Source organism: Euprymna scolopes, chromosome 21 (genome assembly GCF_053919585.1).
Source record: "Euprymna scolopes isolate OS-2025 chromosome 21, ASM5391958v1, whole genome shotgun sequence".
Lineage (NCBI taxonomy): Eukaryota > Metazoa > Mollusca > Cephalopoda > Sepiida > Sepiolidae > Euprymna > Euprymna scolopes.
In genome coordinates this window covers 115,988,361-116,007,346 of record NC_136502.1, presented here as the reverse complement: position 1 = coordinate 116,007,346, position 18,986 = coordinate 115,988,361, and the positions used below count along the sequence as shown (strand labels likewise).

At 31.4% G+C, this 18,986-nt stretch overlaps 2 protein-coding genes across 3 annotated transcripts in view; one reads left to right on the top strand and one right to left on the bottom strand.

The window, feature by feature from the left end:
* The window catches only part of LOC145242673 (uncharacterized), a 24,330-nt gene extending 7,109 nt beyond the window's left edge, over positions 1 to 17,221 (top strand). Inside the window, exon 2 of the mRNA XM_080105804.1 lies at positions 12,211 to 17,221. Within this exon, the coding sequence (XP_079961930.1) occupies positions 12,304 to 15,411 (3,108 nt within the window). The 5' untranslated portion in view covers positions 12,211 to 12,303 and the 3' untranslated portion in view covers positions 15,412 to 17,221. The remainder of the gene's footprint in view (positions 1 to 12,210) is intronic.
* The window catches only part of LOC145242675 (uncharacterized), a 98,368-nt gene that overhangs the window by 70,395 nt on the left and 8,987 nt on the right, over positions 1 to 18,986 (bottom strand). The gene's annotated exons all lie outside the window — the stretch shown is intronic.

Below are 18,986 nucleotides of genomic sequence, written 5' to 3'. Positions count from 1 at the left end.
ATCTCCATACCCTGTATATCAAATTTCGAGTCTGTAGATTGAAAATTGACAGTGTTATTGTGTAGGTAAATGTACGCAGACACAGACAGACAGACACTTTCACTTTTATAGATATATATCAATATTATATGTATGTCTGTCTGTCTACATTATTTCAAACTCTATCTTTCCAGAAACTTAAAGTTGCAGAGCAGAACTAGTAGCTTCGAATGATTGTATTTTTTATGGGTCTTTAACCAGTTAAAATAGTTTTTAAGGGGTCCCTAATAGGTGAAAATTGAAAAAATTGTTGTACATTTTGTCTTAATTTATTTTTAATTTTTATTCAGTTCATATGCGTGTCATGTTGGTACTATGGTAACGTCACCAGTTTGAATGCTACAGTTTTGCTATTGGTTTTGATTCTAGCTGATGGGTGCCATCAGTATCACCTCTATAACAATAGATACTAAATCTGGACAAATTAAAACATTTAAGCATATTTTACGACCGGGCCATGCCCTGCCCCTGCTTGTTTGATTATATATATATATATATATATATATATATATATATATTGGATGTACTGGTAGAAAGTGCTTTAGGAGAATATGGCATATGGCTGAACAACAACTTTTGGGTGCCATAATATACAACACGCCAGTTGAAATAAAAAAGACCTCTCAGCAAAGTGAAAAGATATAAAAAAAATTGGAAAAAAGAATAACTCTGTCATGATCAATCAGATGTGCTTTAACATGTGTTTGAATAATGACATGTTGCCAAAATGTACAAATATATAGTAGCAGTTCAGCCTGGCCTACTCTGACCCTATGTATTGTTCATAATATGTGAATATATATATATATATATATATATATATATATATATAGTAATAAGTTTGACTCATGTCCAGGTAACCTACATCTAAAATTTCAGGTGTTTAGACCTAAAATAAATGAAGTTTTGTAGAGTCTGCAAAGGTCAACTTTCAACTTTGACCTCTTGCCAGCCAAATTATCCCTCAAAAACTGATTAAAAAGCATTCTGCATATCTGAATACCCTTTATGTAAAATTTCAAATGTTTGAACCCAAAATTATCTGAATAGTTTGCTAGAGACCGCAAAGGTAAAATCTTTTGAACTTTGACTGCTTGACAGCCAAATTCTCGACCAAAAACCACTTAAAAAGCTTGCTCTATGTCTGAATACTTTTATGTAAAATTTCAAATGTTTAGATCAAAAATTGGTTGAGTAAGTTAGTAGAGACTACAGAGGTCAAATTTTTTTTAACTTTGACCCCTTAACATTTATTGTTTTGGGCTCAAATTAAAATAAAACGTTTTACCCATATCCAAGTTACCTACATCTAAATTTCAAGTCTTTAGACCCAACATTGGCGAAGGAATTCGGTAGAATCTGCAAAGGTCAACTCTTTCAACTTTGACCTTTTGGCAGCCAAATTTTTGCCCCAGAACTGATTAAAATGCTTGCCGCATGTCTGAATACCTGTTATGTATAAATTTCAAATGTTTAAACCGAAAATTGGCTGAGTAGTTTGCTAGACATTGCAAAGGTCAAATCTTTTGAACTTTGACCCCTTGGCAGCTCACATTTTCGACCCAAACCGATCAGAGCTTGCCCTATCTCGGAATACCCTTTATGTAAAATTTCAAATGTTTAGACCAGAAATTTGCTGAGTAATTTGTTAGAGACTGCAGGGGTTAATTTTTTTTAAAACTTTGACCCCAACTTTAGCCCCTTAACAATTAATTTTTGGAGCTCAAATCAAATTAAAAACTTTGATCCATGTCCAAGTACTCTGCATTTACAATTTTAAGTGTTTACACCCAAAATTGACGGACGAGTTTGGTAGAGTTTTCAAAGGTTAAATCGTTGAACTTTGACCTCTTGACAGAAAAATTTCTGGCCGAAAACTGATTAAAAAGATTTTCTCAAATCTCAATACCCCTTTGTCAAATCTCGAGTCTGTAGACTGGAAATTGACAGAGTTATTTTGGTAGGAAAGTGTACACACACAGGCACACACATATTTTCACTTTTCTAGATTATATATATATAAATATATATATATAATTGTATAATTCGGATCAAATAAAGGTAATCCGTGCAGGCATTGGGAGATGGTTTAATCAACAATTATATAAAACTAATTTAAATGCTTGTAGATATTGTTTTAAATGTACACTAAATGCATTAGTATATATAAATGAACATTCTATTTATTTTACAAAATTGTATATATACGCACACACATACACACATAAGTTGTGGTGGACACCGGTACTGATTGTGGGGCTCGCTGTGTTTCAAATTCTGTCTAAGGTACTGTATAATACACACATGCACATATATTATTGGCCTGTTTTCAGTTTCTAAAGACAATGGATACCTCCTGTAAGGGTGTCTGTGCAGGAAATATATAGTGAAGCAGATGTTGCCCAATCTCCAACCACACACCTCTCCTGATTCGGCATCTCTTAAGTCCAATGGCAAATAGACGTCCAATGCAATTAAAACACTGGAATAAGCAGAGAAAGACTGGCATAATTTCAGAGTTTTCCTTCTTTTGAATTAGTTGAACAAACAAGGCTTGAGAGTCTGATCTATCCTGCTGTTTCATTTGTAGTTGAAAAGAGAATATATATGGATTCATTCCTTTTTTAAAGGTATGAATGAAAATAATAAAGTAAGCCTAACAAAATGTGCTCATTTTCACACACACCCTTCAAAAGAATATTATGAGGACAGGTAAAATTAATTCAATAAACAAAAGTTTTGTACCACTTTTATGTCCTCTTAAAAAGATTAAAATCAGAATTGGGATTTTGCTGCGCGTCAGGGTAATTTACATCAAAGAGACGCCAATGCTACGAGTTTATCAGAACACATTTCATTGAAGTACTTGTAAAACATGCACGGAGATGCAATATTCCAGCAATGGGACAGGGGTTGGAGCTTAGTTGACAGTTTGAGATCGATTAGATTTGAGAAATTTTTTTTTTTTTTAACTCTGGCCAATATAAAGAGACTAGTGTTTAGTGTTTGATGCACCAACCCATATCTGGCAACAATATTCCATGCATGGGTGAATGATGGTTTTGCAGATATATAGGATTCTGTCAGTTTTAATTTCCTAGTGTAGCAACCTTGGCAATGTCTTCTATGTTAGTTGTGAATGTTAGACTGAGAAGTTTGAAATATGACCTCTCAGCTAGACTGTTATTATCCATGGCAATCAGTCTGAAAAGAGTCTTTATAATGGTTAGAGGAAAGCAGCTCTGTCTTAGTAGCATAAATTGTTACCATCTATTTATGACCCAATTGGGGGTCATTTTCTCCCACATGGCTGGTATAAAACATGATGTTGTCAGTAAATATATCCATCTCAAAGACAATAAGGTACATGTATACATTTCAGTAAGATTACCTGTAATTATCTAAGGTAAAATTGATCTTAACTTTTATTCATTGCTATTTAGCATATAATTGGAACAGTAAAAGACAAAATGTTTTTAGTTTAAAAAATATTTTTTTAATTATTTTATTTATTTTAACAAAGAAATTTGATTTTAGTATTATCATTAAAACACTTTTTCATTATGAAAATGTACCACTTTTTTATTTTCTTATTTTTTTCAAATCAGTTAAAAACCGACATTTATAAATATTAAATATGCACATCAAATCATTTTTTTTATATACAATTAATTTTGATTTCTTTCTTGCTTTACAAAAATGAAAGAATTACATACACTCATTTTGTTTTCATTTTATAAACATCTACATTTAATGTTTGTATGTACGTTTCACACACATAAAAAATAGGTCAGCAAAGATGGTAGCTGGTGATTGATCTAATTTTGCTATGGTAAAAAAAAATTAACTTTAACTATTTTAAAATGAATTGTTCCAAAATCAAATTGTTGTCCCATCAAATAAAACAAATTTTACAAAAAAAATTATTTTATTGATTTAAAAAATATTAAAAGACAATTATTTTTACAGTAAGAAAACAGAATATTGTTTTAAAAAGAATTGTTACAATTCTAAAAAGAAACATTCTTTTTATTTACTTATAAAATATGCAGCTGACAATTGTTTTTATGGAACGAGAAATAGTGATTTTGAACTTTTCAAACGTTTTATTATTCCAAAAAACTTTTTTTGATTAAACAGTTAAATGCAAAATGGAATTTCCACATGGTCTCATTAATTTTAATTTCAATAATGAAAAAGTTATTTTTTAAATAAAGTAGACCTTTTCGGTCTAGATGGTATGTCTTCTCCTTATTCAATAGATTTTTACCATATCCTTTTATACTTCTATTTTTCCCTTGTTTGTGCTTTCATAATAATTATGAAACTTTATTAACTTTTACAAACTGTTAAAAACATTTATGCAAATATGATTCAATTCATCTTTGTAGTTTCTTTTAATGCATTAATCTGCAAAACCTCTTTCCCCTGATGAGAAGAATTGCATTTTTTCGAAACTCTGCACTCTTTCAAGTTTATCTGTACTCCTTGTCAGATAATTAAAAAATTCTGTATACTTTCTTTACAGGTTTTTAATATTTTTTTGAGAATTTGAATTAATTTTCAATAAGATTTTTTCTATTATATATATATATATATATATATATATATATATATATATATATATATAAATGCACTTTGTGCGTGTAAGTTTGTTCCCTATGGATTCAAAAACGGCTGCGCTGATTTTTGTTTATTAAATTTGATACAAACATACTTTATGTGTCTGGAAATGTTCTTTGATAGGTTTTATTGGAATACACCTGATAAGTGTCAAAAATTGGTTATCGAAAAATCCAATAAGGAACAGTCCAATTTTTTATTCATATATATATATGAGCAAATAGTTAATAAAACACGTTAAAAAAACACTTTGAAAAAGAGTTAAAAACATATTTAATCTGAAAAGGAGACACTTAATAAGTGGATAGTCCTTAATCCGCAGAGTTTCGAAGAAATACTTTTCTTCTCATCAGAGGGTAGGAATTATCAAAATGCGGAATCGGATTTTGCATACAAAAGTATTTGATGAAACTGCAAGTAAGTCAAAGATCTTACTTGATAACAAAAAGTGAAGCAGAGGGAATATGGTGAAGAAAAGGTGATTTCACGTGAATGGATAGTCAGGTGAAAGGTAAATTATCCAATGACGGTAAAGTCCAAAAATGTAAATCCAAGAAAGATAATTAAATTTCCATTCGCACAAGTAAAATCCAAGGAAATCGCGTAATTGGAAGATGGTCCAAAATAATCCAAAAGACTGAAATCTGTGGAATAATTCACAAATATGTACAAGGAAAAGGGGGAAAAAATTCCAATAGTATTAATAAAAGAAAAATAAGATATGTGTTTAACACGGCTGCCGAGACAAAGTGTAATTCTGTATGCAAAATCCAATCCCGCATTTTGCTAATTCCTACCTTCTGATGAAAAGGAAAGTATTTCTTCGAAACTCCGTGGATTAAGGACTATCCATTTATTAAGGTGTCTCCTTTTCAGATTAAATATGTTTTTAACTCTTTTTCAAAGTGTTTTTTAACATGTTTTATTAATTATTTGCTCTTATTATAAGCTCTATCTCCTATTTGATTTTATCGGGCTTTTACATCTGGTTGAGATTACTTTATAAATATGAATTCTTTAATATTTATAATATACTTTAGTTTTACCATCTTGGATCATTTTGGTAAATTTAATTGTAATTTTTATTTTATATATATATATATATATATAATGCACACACAGTCACTATCAATATACAGCTTGTGACCCAAAGGATCACAGGTTGTTTCTGTTTTAATGAATGATGAAAATCTTTCTTTCTCATTTATGACGTCATAAAGAAGTTTTTCCTTCAATATTTCTTAGTGGTTGACATAAATGTGGAGTCATTAAGAATCTTTTAGTTGTTTAGCAGATAATGTTATCTCTTTGTGAAGTCATTCAGTATGCGCTGAGATAGACTAGCAGGCAGGATCTATAGATCTTTAGTATTATATGAATATAAATCAAAGATATACTTTTATTCTTTCATGTAAACCTGTTATTAGATGATTTAGTCCATCATGTTAATAAAGAAAAGATCAAAATATGAGTTGAGTAAAAATTTGCAGTAAAAAATCTGTCAAATTTCTTTCAATACATACTTTGCTCCTTTCTTAACTAATTTTGTTATTGATGTTCTACAACGGCAAGGAATCATAATCTTTTTTTTTTTTTCATAGTGTATCACGTTTTTTTCTTTTCTGACTCTTGGCCAATTTTTAGTAATTCCAACTCCACAGCACTACACAATCCCTTTTTAAATTTAATTCTAACTTCTTTTTTACATTTTTCTGTATCAATTTTTTCTTTGCACTTTATTACATTCTTTTTTCTCTATTCCTGCTTTCTCCTTACAAAACTGGCAGAAAATATAAAGGTGTCTGTAGTCTGTAATAATGCTAACAACGTTGCGCAGTTAATTTAAGCACTTAAATCATATTTTACTTTTTAATCTGTGAAATCAAACAATTGAATTTTAAAGTCAGTTTCAAAACGGTGTTTGGCCACCACCAAATGTCAGAATCTATTTTGAATATTTTTTTATTTACACTAACATAATTTCAGTTTTCTATCATATACACTAGTGATGGGACGAGTCCAATATTTTTCCAAAATCTGTACTAAATTCTTGATTCTGATACAATTTCCGATTCTGATTCTTTATAAATCTCTAAATATTTAACAATAGAGTTATTTATTTCTGATTACAATAAAAATACATGATAAATGTGCAATATTTTCTTAAACATAAAAATACACTTGTTGGGGATGTTCTATAGATTTTAGTTTTACTATTAGTTTAAAATCGATAAATAATTATTATTTTATTATTACTGCCGCCAGTGGAATATTTTGCTTTAAACAAAATCCAATAAAAAAGACAATTAAAAGTATCGTTTTTTGCATGGGAAAATAGAATTTTTCTGATTCCAATACACCCAAAAGTTCCATTTTTTTGTTTTTCGATTAATTGTCCCAACACTAATATACACACAATTTCTAAGTATCCTTTACTATTCAAAATGTCATGTTATTCACCGACTATTTATGAAATCACATTGAATAGTTTCCTTAAAAAGAGGGAATTGTGGTTAATTATTTTGAAGTCACATTGATTTTTATAAATTATAATTCTTTATTTAGAGTGACACGATTTATTAATTCATCTTAAACAAAAAAGTTCTGATGCTACCACATCAGGTTGTCTAAAGATATTGGCTTCCTGGCTTAAATGCACCAACATTGATGTTATTGTTTTTCCCCCCCTTTACAAAACTCAATCATGTTCTGCAAAGCAAAAAAAAAAAAAAAACTTTTCTTTTAAAAAACAATCAAACCATGAATAAATATTAAAAGATATAAATAACTTTAAGCATAAAACTTTTTTCTAAAATTATTGGATTAACATTTAAATAATTGAAAAAGGATTGATATGCTGTAAAACAAAACACTCAAACTAGACAGAAAAATATTTGTTTTATGACCAACACTTATTATTCCAAGACCTTGTCTTATCTTTATACTTTTGAAACTTGTATTTAAAACCATATAAAAGTTTGTATGATCCTCCTGCTATGACCACTACTTAAATAGTATAAATATTGGTGACATTTTAGTTAATTTTAGGAAAAAGTAAGTGTAATTTAGATATTTGCAACAGAAATGTTTTTGTCTTTTTTACCATTTGAAGGTCATTTTCAATATCCTTGCTGTAAAACAAGTATTTGGCTAAGGTTGGAGTAAAAACTAATAAATGACAGTAATTTTAGATATTTGAAAAAAAATTATCATTTTCAAGCATTTTAGCTTCTGAGAGTTTTTTTTTTTTTTTTTTACTTTTGAAAAATCTGGCTCGGTCAGGGTCACATAAATTTGTGAATAACTCATGAACCAATTTTGACAGAAAAATCAGAAAACAAATGGACAGTGAAAAAATATCCTTTTCCAATAATATTTGAGATAAAAAATAAATATGATACACTAATCATTCTGTAGATTTTATTTCATTACTTGAATCAAACCTAAATTAAATATATTTCCATCTATAACATAATTAGCAAATTCTAAGACATCGTTTCAAATCAAGTATCTTTTATTTTCATAAATACAAACTTTTTAAATATTTAAGAGATTTCCTAAAATTTCTTTATTACAACAAACATACACATTAATGGGCGTGTTTTTATTTATCATAGTCAAATAATGTTGTGATCATACTAGACAAAAATACAAATAAAATCACAGCTATTTTTAATTATTGAAATATTAGTGTGAGGGTAGTTACTTTTATCTCTGGATTAATCCTTGCAGTTTATCTTATCAAATGTATGAGATATTTTAGCTCAGGTCTGATTGTGTTATGGTATAAGTTGATCTGCCTATTACAAGAATAAATGGACTCACCAAAACACAATAAATACAGTTATGACTAAGTGTTGTGGCAATTATGGCCACAAAATCAGACTAATACTTTCTGTAACATACTTTGTTAATTATGCCACAATGTTTGTCTTGATTATTACAGGCCGTTTGAGTTCATGATAGATTTTTTAATATAAATTTTTATTTCCTTTCAATATCAATAAATAATTATAAAGTTTACAAATATGTTAGAATATTTACTATTATAATTGAACTTTAAGTGTAAGTTTCAAGTCAGCCTCTACTAACGACAAACACAAATTGTTAAAATCAAAATACCTACAAGTTTTAAGTTTTAAATGTTTTGAAATGCTATTGATAAACAAATAAGTATTCCATTTTTATAAAACTTTAAAGACATTTCATGATACATGTTAACTAAATGTGTAAACAGTTGAATTCAGTATTAAAATGTTAATATTAAAATATTGTATATTTAAAATGTTGAAAACATTTTAAAAGATTTCACTTAATACTCTAAAACCTGTTCTTGTTTTTATTGAAGATCATTGAACTGGATCAGATATTAACATTCTATCATTAATCCCATAATTCATATGTTGAAATGTGTACAAACAAAATATATTTCAATTCAAATTAAGAAAATGGTCATTTTATTTCTTGAACAAAAGCTAAATCTACCAAACAAATAGATTTTTTTTTTCTCGTAGATTAATCTAATTTTACAACAAATACAAAATCAAATGTAGAAGATGTTCAGAAGAAACCGATTGAATGAACTTACAAGGATATTCTGCAGCCTTTCGAGGTCCTGGATATGACCTTAAACAATATCCGATGGTAAGGCCCCAACTTGTGGGCTTTGGGAAGTGTGGAGCCACCCCTTAATTGCTGTTGCTCCCAGGGCCACCCTGACCCGGAGTGGTAGTACCTGTTAGGGTTCCAACTATGTGTTAAATAGAAACCAACTTGAAAAAAAAAATATATATATATATATATATATTCTATTAAAAAAAATTTTTTTTTATCACTGGATTCGGCATTAAATAACCTGAAAAGTGTTGATATGCTGGAAAACAAAAACAACCAACCTGCAAACTTTTGAAAAGTTGGAAATACGTCATACACCATCCACTATGCAATATCTACAGCTGCTTATCTAGAAAACAGAGCTATTAAACTTGACGTAGTGATATGAGATAAGAAAGAGAAAGAAACAATCTTAGTAGAAGTTAGTGTTCCCAATAATGTTGGTTTAAATAGAACTGAAAGGGAAAAGATGGCGAAATACTAAAGTTTTATGTATGACACAAAAAGAAACTGGAATCTTAAGATATCCATTATTCCAGTAATTATAGGAGCAACTGGACTCATGAAAAGAATTTTTAAAACTACCTGCAAAATATACCCAGTGAACCTAGTGCAAGAGAGATTCAAACAATTGCACTTAAAGGGACGGTTAGAATTATAAAATGGTCTCTTGATCGGAATCTATGAGATAGCGAATGAATGTTTGGCATCCAGTAGGATGTCTCATCCCCCAGCTAGGACAAAATAATAAGAAAATTTTTTTAAAATGAAATATTTAAAAATTTGATTGGCACGTTTCAATTACATATTCTATAAGATTGTAGGTATTTATATTTTTTGTCTTTTTCTCCCATTAAAAGCTGAAATAAGATTTTAAAACAGGTGATGTCCAAAAAGGCAGAATATGAAAACCACATTTTTATAAAACTATCTAATATAGCATAAAATAAAGGTAATTTTTAATGTAAAATGATTTTTATACAGCTAATAATTAGAAAATTAAACATTATTTTGACATTTAATTCAAGGAATGTAAGTCTTGAATTGACAAAAATTATTTTGATGCTTTTTAATTTTTTTTTTTTAATTCTAAATGTTTATATTGTTACAGATTAGATTTTAATATTCTTATAATGTGTAGTTGAACTGTTTTTTTATATTTTTTTTTATTCTGAAAATTTAAATAGCTATGGAAATTTTGCTATTTTGTGAAGAATTGTACTAGAAAAATATTCTTAATAATGGTGCCTTAAATTTTGTTTCAAAGCAGAAAATAATATAAGAAATCTACTATCTATACTCCTATAAATTCGTTTTTCTTTTGTGTGTATTCATATTCATATTAAAAACCCTCTTTTCTATCTATTTAAAAAGAAAATACAATTTTCTAATATATGGGTCGATGAATTGCATTCATCTGCAAAAGATCTAGCTAATTTGCATATTCTTTTAAACAATTTTTTTAATTAATTCCCTATTCCCTATTCTTTTAAACAATCTTTTTAATTAATTCCCTATTGGTTTTTTCGGTTTTCCTATGGGATAATCATCTTTAGTTAACTATTATGTGTAATTATATTCATGCAGATATTCTACTTGATTTATACTTGCATAATATTTGCGTAAAAAGCTTACAGTAAACATAAAATTGTTTCCATATATATTTATGTATACGTATATATTTTTGTTTAATCTATTAGTCTATCTATCTATATATCTATAAAAGTGAACATGTCTGTGTGTCTATCTGTGTGTACATTTCCCTACGCAATAACTCTGTCAATTTTTAGTCTACAGACTCGAAATTTAATATATAGGGCACTGAGATTTTGGAAAATCTATGTGATCGGTTTTCGGCCAGAAATTTGGCTGTTAAGGGGTCAAAGTTCAACGATTTGACCTTTGAGAACTCTACCAAACTCCTCCACCAATTTTGGGTATAAACAATTGAAATTTTAGATATAGGTGCCTTGGACATGGATCTAACAATAACTTGATTTGAGCCCAAAACAATAAATGTTAAAGGGTCATAATAGGGGTCAAAGTTTAAAAAAATTGACTTTTTTTTTTTTTTTTTCTCAGCATACACCTCCAAACACCCGGGCAACGCCAGGCACCCATGCTAGTATATATATATATATATATATATATATATCCCAAGACTAAAATGAATTCTTAGAACACTTGTGCACTACTTTTATGTCTTTTTACAAAGATTAAAATCAAGGATAAACTTTGTTTGAAAGCTTATGATGATGTAGCTGGAGACAAGGGGAAAGGTTTCATTCGTTAGTTAATGATTTTATTTGAGTTTGAAAAAATGAAAACCATAAAATCTAAAGTTAGATGGGGGAAACTGAAAAAAATGAAGGAAAAAAAAAAAGAAAAAGAAACAAGTAATGATAAGGAGGTGTAGGAATGTAAAAATATATTTTATTCCTGCCTCCATAAGCGATTCATTGCATGCAATAAATTGAACACACATTGCTATTTTATTTATGGCTGCAGGGGAAAATATAGTTTTGTAACTGTTCAAACAGCATTAATGAACACAACAAATCTGCAAGATTCAAGGTTAGAAATATCCAAAATAACAATGATTGAATTTCATGAAGTTGTTTGATAGTGCTCAATAAAAATAGCAAGGTATTATTTTATTCAATTTAAGAAAACAAAATTCCCATTAGTTGTGACTATAAATTTAATGTTTCAGTCTAAAAAGACATCATCAGAGGCTGTTTTTGCCTGATGAAGTTTTTGTAGACTGAAACAGTAGATTTATTGTTGCAACTAATAGTAATTTTGTTTACTTAATTTTAAGTTTCGTTATATCAAAATGTCTGATATTCATGACCATTTCTTTTATATGTAGTTTTCCAATTTCCCGGCTTTTTTTTCATAATTTCTAATACATTTTTTTATATTTGCTTTCAGGACTCTCTTGTCAAATGCTGAACTCTTATCGGGAATTTGAGAAAAATAAAAAATAAAACTAATTTCTTGCTGCTGTTTACATACCAATAAAACATGCCGAGACGCCGAAAGAGGAAGGCCTCCAACCCCAATCCCAGTACCAGCCAACCAGCTAAGAAACTGGCCCGTCAGGAAGAAGAAGAAAATCCTGATGCAGAGGAAGCTAAGCAGGAGCCAGAAGCTGAAAGTGGCCGTATGCGACTTAGAAATGTAAACCAAAGAGAGACCCGTTCTCGGTCCCGTATCCGAGTGGAGTTAGAAAAGGCAGACTTGGATCATCGTGAAGCTGAGAAATCTGCTGAAACTGACCAAACATCAGTCGGAGAAGAAAATGTGACTCCGAATGAAGATGTATCAGCAGAACATGTAGAAACAAGTTCAGCAGAACAAGGAACACTGAGCCTTGGTGATCCAGCTGGGTTTGCTGAGGATGACGATGGTCAAGCAAGATGTGAGGAGGTAGCGAGGCATATGCAATCTGAGGCTGAAGCAGTGGAAGATGAGGAACTTACTAGTGTTATGGCTCAAGAAAATGAAGCGCGTGCACGAGAAGAGAGGGAAATGCTGTTGACACCAACTCCTCCAATGTCAACCCCACCCATGTCTGTGCCACCCATGTCTACACCTCCAATGATGCTGCCTACCGCAGCTGAAGATACCAAGGAGGAGGAGGACGACGACGATGATGACGATGACGATGATGATGATGACGACGACGATGATAATGACGATGATGGGAACAATATTAATATGAGTAATGAAGAGGCAGAAGCTGAACTTAGAAGACAGCAGGAAGAAGAGATTTGTCGACAATTAGAACGTGAAGGAGAAGAAGGTACTGCTGTGATCCGCGTGCAAACAATGGAAAGTTCACACCGGTGCCAGATATGTGGGCAAGAATTTGCAGGATTTCTGGATTTAGAAAAGCACAAACTGACTCACAAAGAAACAAAAGTGTTTACGTGCAAAGCGTGCGGCAAGACATTTACACGCAAGAATCACCTAAAGCAGCACAAAAGAACTCATCGCAAGACCAACAAGGGCGGCAAAGTTGCTTTCCATTGTCAAATCTGTAATGTTGGATTTTCACAAAGGGTAAACCTGCAACGCCATATGCAAATGCATGAAGTACCAGCCACCCAACCAGAATATGAAGTCTCCTCCATCTACGAAGAAGGTGAAAGACCATTTAAGTGTACTTTCTGTGGGCGAACTTTCTCTCGCAACGGAGATTTGACTAGACATATGAGATCACATGAGGACCCAACCCAACTCGAAAGCTACAACTCGCCAATCATGTACCCTGACGAGAAGCCGTTCAAGTGTAACATTTGTCAGCGTGTCTTCTCGAGGAACGGAGATTTAACTCGACATTTCCGTATCCACGAGGAGCCGTTCATGCAGCCTAACCACAGTCCGTCACAACCAACGTATCAACAGAATGTGGAGCAGTTCCAGTGCCACATCTGTCAATCAAATTTCTCTACAAACGGCAACCTGACAAGGCACATGAAAATTCATGAGCGATTGGAATCACAGAATCAGCACTCTAACCCGACAAACCATCCAAATGAAAATAACCGTTTCAGGTGTAACGTATGCGGTTGCGAATTTCACAGAAATGGGGATCTGACTCGACATTTTAAAATGCATGAAGAAATGAATATGTCCAACGTGGCTGAACAAAGCAATTCGGATGATAATCCATTCAAATGCAATCTTTGTGGGTTAGTTTTCTCTAGGAATATGGATCTCACTCGACATATGAAGTCTCACATGGAAACTTGCATTCAGAATTGTGATAGTGGCCAAATGAATTGCCCTGAAGAGGATATGAATAACCGGTGCCATATTTGTAACTGCATGTTTGGATCTGGTAATGAACTTAGTGAGCATATGAAAGTTCACATGGAATTCTTACACCAGCAGCAACCTAGTTCGAGATCTTATCTGGAGGATGAGCCAATCATTTGTCATGTTTGCAAACGTCTCTTTTCGCGGCCAGGTGATTTAACGAGGCACATGAGGACCCATGAAGAGCCAATGGGTCATGGCCATGACAGTATGTCAATGTGCCATGAGGATAAGCCCTTTAAGTGCAATGTGTGTGCCCGCACATTTGCACGCAATGGGGACCTCACTCGACATTTCCGCACTCATGAGGATTCGTATATGCAAAACATGAGCTCACCTATTTGTCATAACAATGAGTCTTTTCAATGCAACATTTGTAAATTGACCTTCTCTACAAATGGAAACCTTACACGCCACATGAAAATACATGAAGAATACTTCCAACAAAATCAAAAGAATCAAAACTATCATCATAATCAGAAGAATCAGAACTACAGTCCGCACCAAAACTACAGTCCGCACCAAAACTACAGTCCGCACCAAAACTACAGTCCGCACCAAAACTACAGTCCGCATCAAAATTACAATCAACACCAGAATTACAATCAACACCAGAATTACAATCAACACCAAAAGTACAGCCCGAACCACAATCAAAATCAAATGCACAACAGCAGGTCGAATTCCCCGCACAACAAAGAAAACTTCCGCTGTTACATCTGCTTCTCAAACTTTTCAACGAATGGAAACCTTACACGCCATCTGAAAATTCATGGGGAGGTTAACAACCGGAAAAAGAACGTTCCCATGTACCAAAATGATAACTCATATCATCACTCCCCGCCACCGCCCCCTCCTCCTCCTCCACCTCCTTCTCATTGTCAGAATGCTTACCAGGATAGGGAAAACATGAATTTTGATTGCGAAGACTGCATGAAGGCCTACCTTGAAAGGACCAACGCATCGAGGTCAAACCACCCATGTGATTGTGATGTGTGTGGCAAAGCTTTTACCAATGGCGGACATTATGACCGGCACCAGCACTCCTCGCACTCGCACTGCCAGGATAAGCCATTTTGTTGTGACATTTGTGGCAAAAGCTTTGTTCAGAAGTATCACATGACCGTCCACAAACGAACTCATACTGGGGAAAGGCCGTTCAAGTGTGACCAATGTGGTTTTGCGTTCTCTCGTAAGGACCACCTGATTCGTCATCAACGAGAGAATAACAACCGGTCAAACATGTGCATGTCGCAGGGGGGAGGATCACGGTGTTCCTGTGTTGTTGGCAATCATTCCTCACGATGATTATTAAAGAGTTTTGAATCCTAACATGATTTTTATTGCATGCTATCATGCATCTTTACATAGAAAACAAATTGCTAGTTGTACCGTGCTGAAATAATAATGTTCTTATTTAGAAACACATTCTTAACATGGGGAGGATGTTTTGTAACTATTCTGTACTTTCACCTAACAGTTTAATAAACAAGATACCATGAAACTTGAATTTATCTTAGAAAATACTACTTAGAACAATAGCACGGCACCTTTTTGCATAAGTACCCAAAAAATTGCTAGTTCAGTTTATTAGGAAAATAATGTGAATATAATATCAATTCATGAACAGATAAAATCTTGTTATAATAACAAATAGGAGTAAATATGATAAACGATTCTATAAACAAAAACATGAATGCTGTTAAAAATGACAAAGATATAATAAGTTACTTAAAAAAGTTATAATTAAATAGTTATCTTGAAGATAAAAATATTATTCATGTTTAAGTGAAAGGGAAAAATCTGTGTTAGTGGTTTATATTCTTTTTTTTGCAAACATTTTTTATTTATTTTTTTGCTAGGTCAAAATTCATGAGTAAAACCCAAAGAATTATAGTTTGGATATTGATATAGAAATGAGTAATTGTACTTTTAGTCATGCACAGAAAGTTTTTAATCATACAAATGAATACACAATTTTAAGTAAACTCTTAAAATATTGCATAACACATATGGAGATCAAAATGACCATTTAAACATTTGATATTGTTTGTTTGCATGTGTATGTAAGGGCATACATTAACACATACATTCAAATGAATACATATTTTGTGAACTTGAATAATTTTGAAAATTAAAATGTGGTTTAAGATTTTAATTACCACTGAGTAAATCACAATTATCCTAATCTGTATGGAAAGATATGTTTTAAAGTGAAGATTTTTTTTTTTAAACAAAGAAAACTTTTCCTGTAACCTAGTTGCTTTGTCATTTATGTTACATTTAAGAAAAATAAAAAAAATCTTCTTGACAAAGGAACCGGTGACTTAGAAACATTTTGTACTCTACCCATATGTGATATGCACATTGTATGGATCTTACTACGTGTGCTGTTAAGCTCATAAACTGACCAATTATGGAAACTGACACATACCCCACCACCTTAAATGGTTCCAAACTGCAGCTGTAGACAGAGTTGTCTCCCATTTCTCAGAACAATCAATCAGTAGGTTCAACGTTGACATTAGATGGCTAACAGTATTTCCTACAAAAGAAGTCATTTGGGCTAGTTTGCATACAACAGCCAACTAGTGAAAGAGAAAAAAAATGTATTTTCAACTAAGAAAAGAGGATAAATATAATTCTGAAAATGGTCAAAACAAGTAAAATGTCTTCAATAAAAATCAGTTGAACCTATCGTCTGCATCAGCATTTATACAAATAATATGCAGCATGAAGTGGCAAAGATATTTTGAACCAAACGATACAATAAACTCTCCGTAAATAGTATCAGCATTACATACTTCATTTCTTTCTGAAAACACTAGTAAGATATTTCTGTTGTTACTACATCACTAAAAGAAGAAATAATTCATCTTCCAGAAATTCCAGCCATCATACCCATCTTGTATTATTTACTGTAAATATATATATCATCCATTATACACTATTCTGAACTGGACAGTTGGATTGTTTTCTATTTCTCTCTCTTATGAAACTTATAAACTCTTTTTCAACTTCTTATCTGAACTTTTTCTTTCATTTGTCATTTCAAAATTTATTTTTCACCATATGTATTATATGAAAATGTATAAATAAAATCTCACATCAAAACTAATTTTTATCCATTTTTTTTTATTCCTCTTTTGTGTCATACATGCAACCATTGAATATATGTCTACATACTTTTTAAAAATAATTTTGAATTAAAATTAAGTTTGTGTATAAAATTAGTCTTTTTATTAAATACTTTTGAAAATATTTTTTAATGCCAGATACTGTATTCACCTAATATTTCCCTGACAAAGCAAAAGACAATTGTTTTTTTTTTTAATAATTATACAAATATATATTTCAGTTTCAATAAAATTAAAATTTTTTACACTTTTCAATGAACCTCATTCCTATTTTAAAATCTAAAATTATAAAATAAAAATACAGAAATATTATTTTATTGTCATCAATTTCTAAAATTAATCACATTGCAAAGAATATGCTTAAAGATATACAATGGCATCTATATATATAAAAGGCAAATGTGCACACATTTTTTGTATGTCTCGAAAAGGCTTTTTTTGCCGACAGTCCCGGGAGGGTTACTATCGCTTAGAACTGTTTATATATACCCTAGATCATAATATGTACGATTTGCGAACGCGCATTGCGTCTAGATTTATTTACGTCGATTTTTACAAAATTACTGCTATTTCAGCCCGTTTTGTGTTCGTTCAGCTTTTTTGTATAAAACCGAAACTAATTCAAAGCTAAGGCGCTCTTCCCAGCAATCACACTGGGGAACGTCCAGAAGCAATCAGCTTTGACCAATGTGGGGCTAAACTCCTTATATCAGACAATTGCTATTCAATCTGAACAATGGGGAGCTGGTTTCCCCCTCCCCAACATCTTGGAAACAACCAGCCAAAGTTGGGTAAACAAACCCAAAAGCTGCCCCGCACTAAAAGTTAACTCTGCTCCTTCTTTTTGATCTCATTAATGAGATCAAAAAGAAGGAGCAGAGTTAATTTTTATTGTGGGCACGTGTCAATTCTGTTTTTAATACTTTTAAATAAATTCAAACGTGTTTCAGCTACCCTTTATTGCTGGCCGAGTGGGTAACGTGTCAGGTTTTTTGCACACTTTATCTAAAGGTTGTGAGTTCGAATTGTGGTGTGAGATGTCTTTTTTTTTTTTTTTTTTTTTTTTTTTCGAGTTTTAAAGGTTTAATATTGAAACGGTTATTTAAGCTATTTTTCACGTTCTATGTTTTTTTTCTTTTTCAGATTTTTTAAAGTTTTAACGTTCATTTTTCTGGGTTTTTTTCCATCACATTCGCGTTTTGTTTTTGTTTTTCCGATTTTAAGAAATTTTCACATTGTTCGTTTGCCTTACGTTAGTTTTTTTTTTTTTTTTTTTTTTCTCGATTTTTTAAAGTTTAAACGTTTTTTTTATAATATTTAAACAGGTGATTACTTCGCTTTTCTTTTGTTTTTATTTACCCCCGCCTGAGCACACACACACCTAAACACCCGGGCAAAGCCGGGTACCCCCTCTAGTCCTCTATAAAACATATATATATATTATTACTAATAAATAAAAAGTAAATTACATACATTCTCTTTCTCTTGCAAAATGGTTGAAGCTGAAGTTGTTTATTTACAAAAGAAACAACAAAGAACCTTATTCTAAATTCAGCTTTGAGATTTAGAATTCATACAGCAGTCAAAATGGCTACACTCGTGAACTTATGCCTAAAAGTGAAGTTTAGATATTTAAGATAAACACCACTTAGTCTATTTTACAAGAAATATGATGAATATATATGAACTTGAATGTCGTTATAAGAATCTGATGTAAAAGTAAAAGGGAGATGTTTGTATATTTTT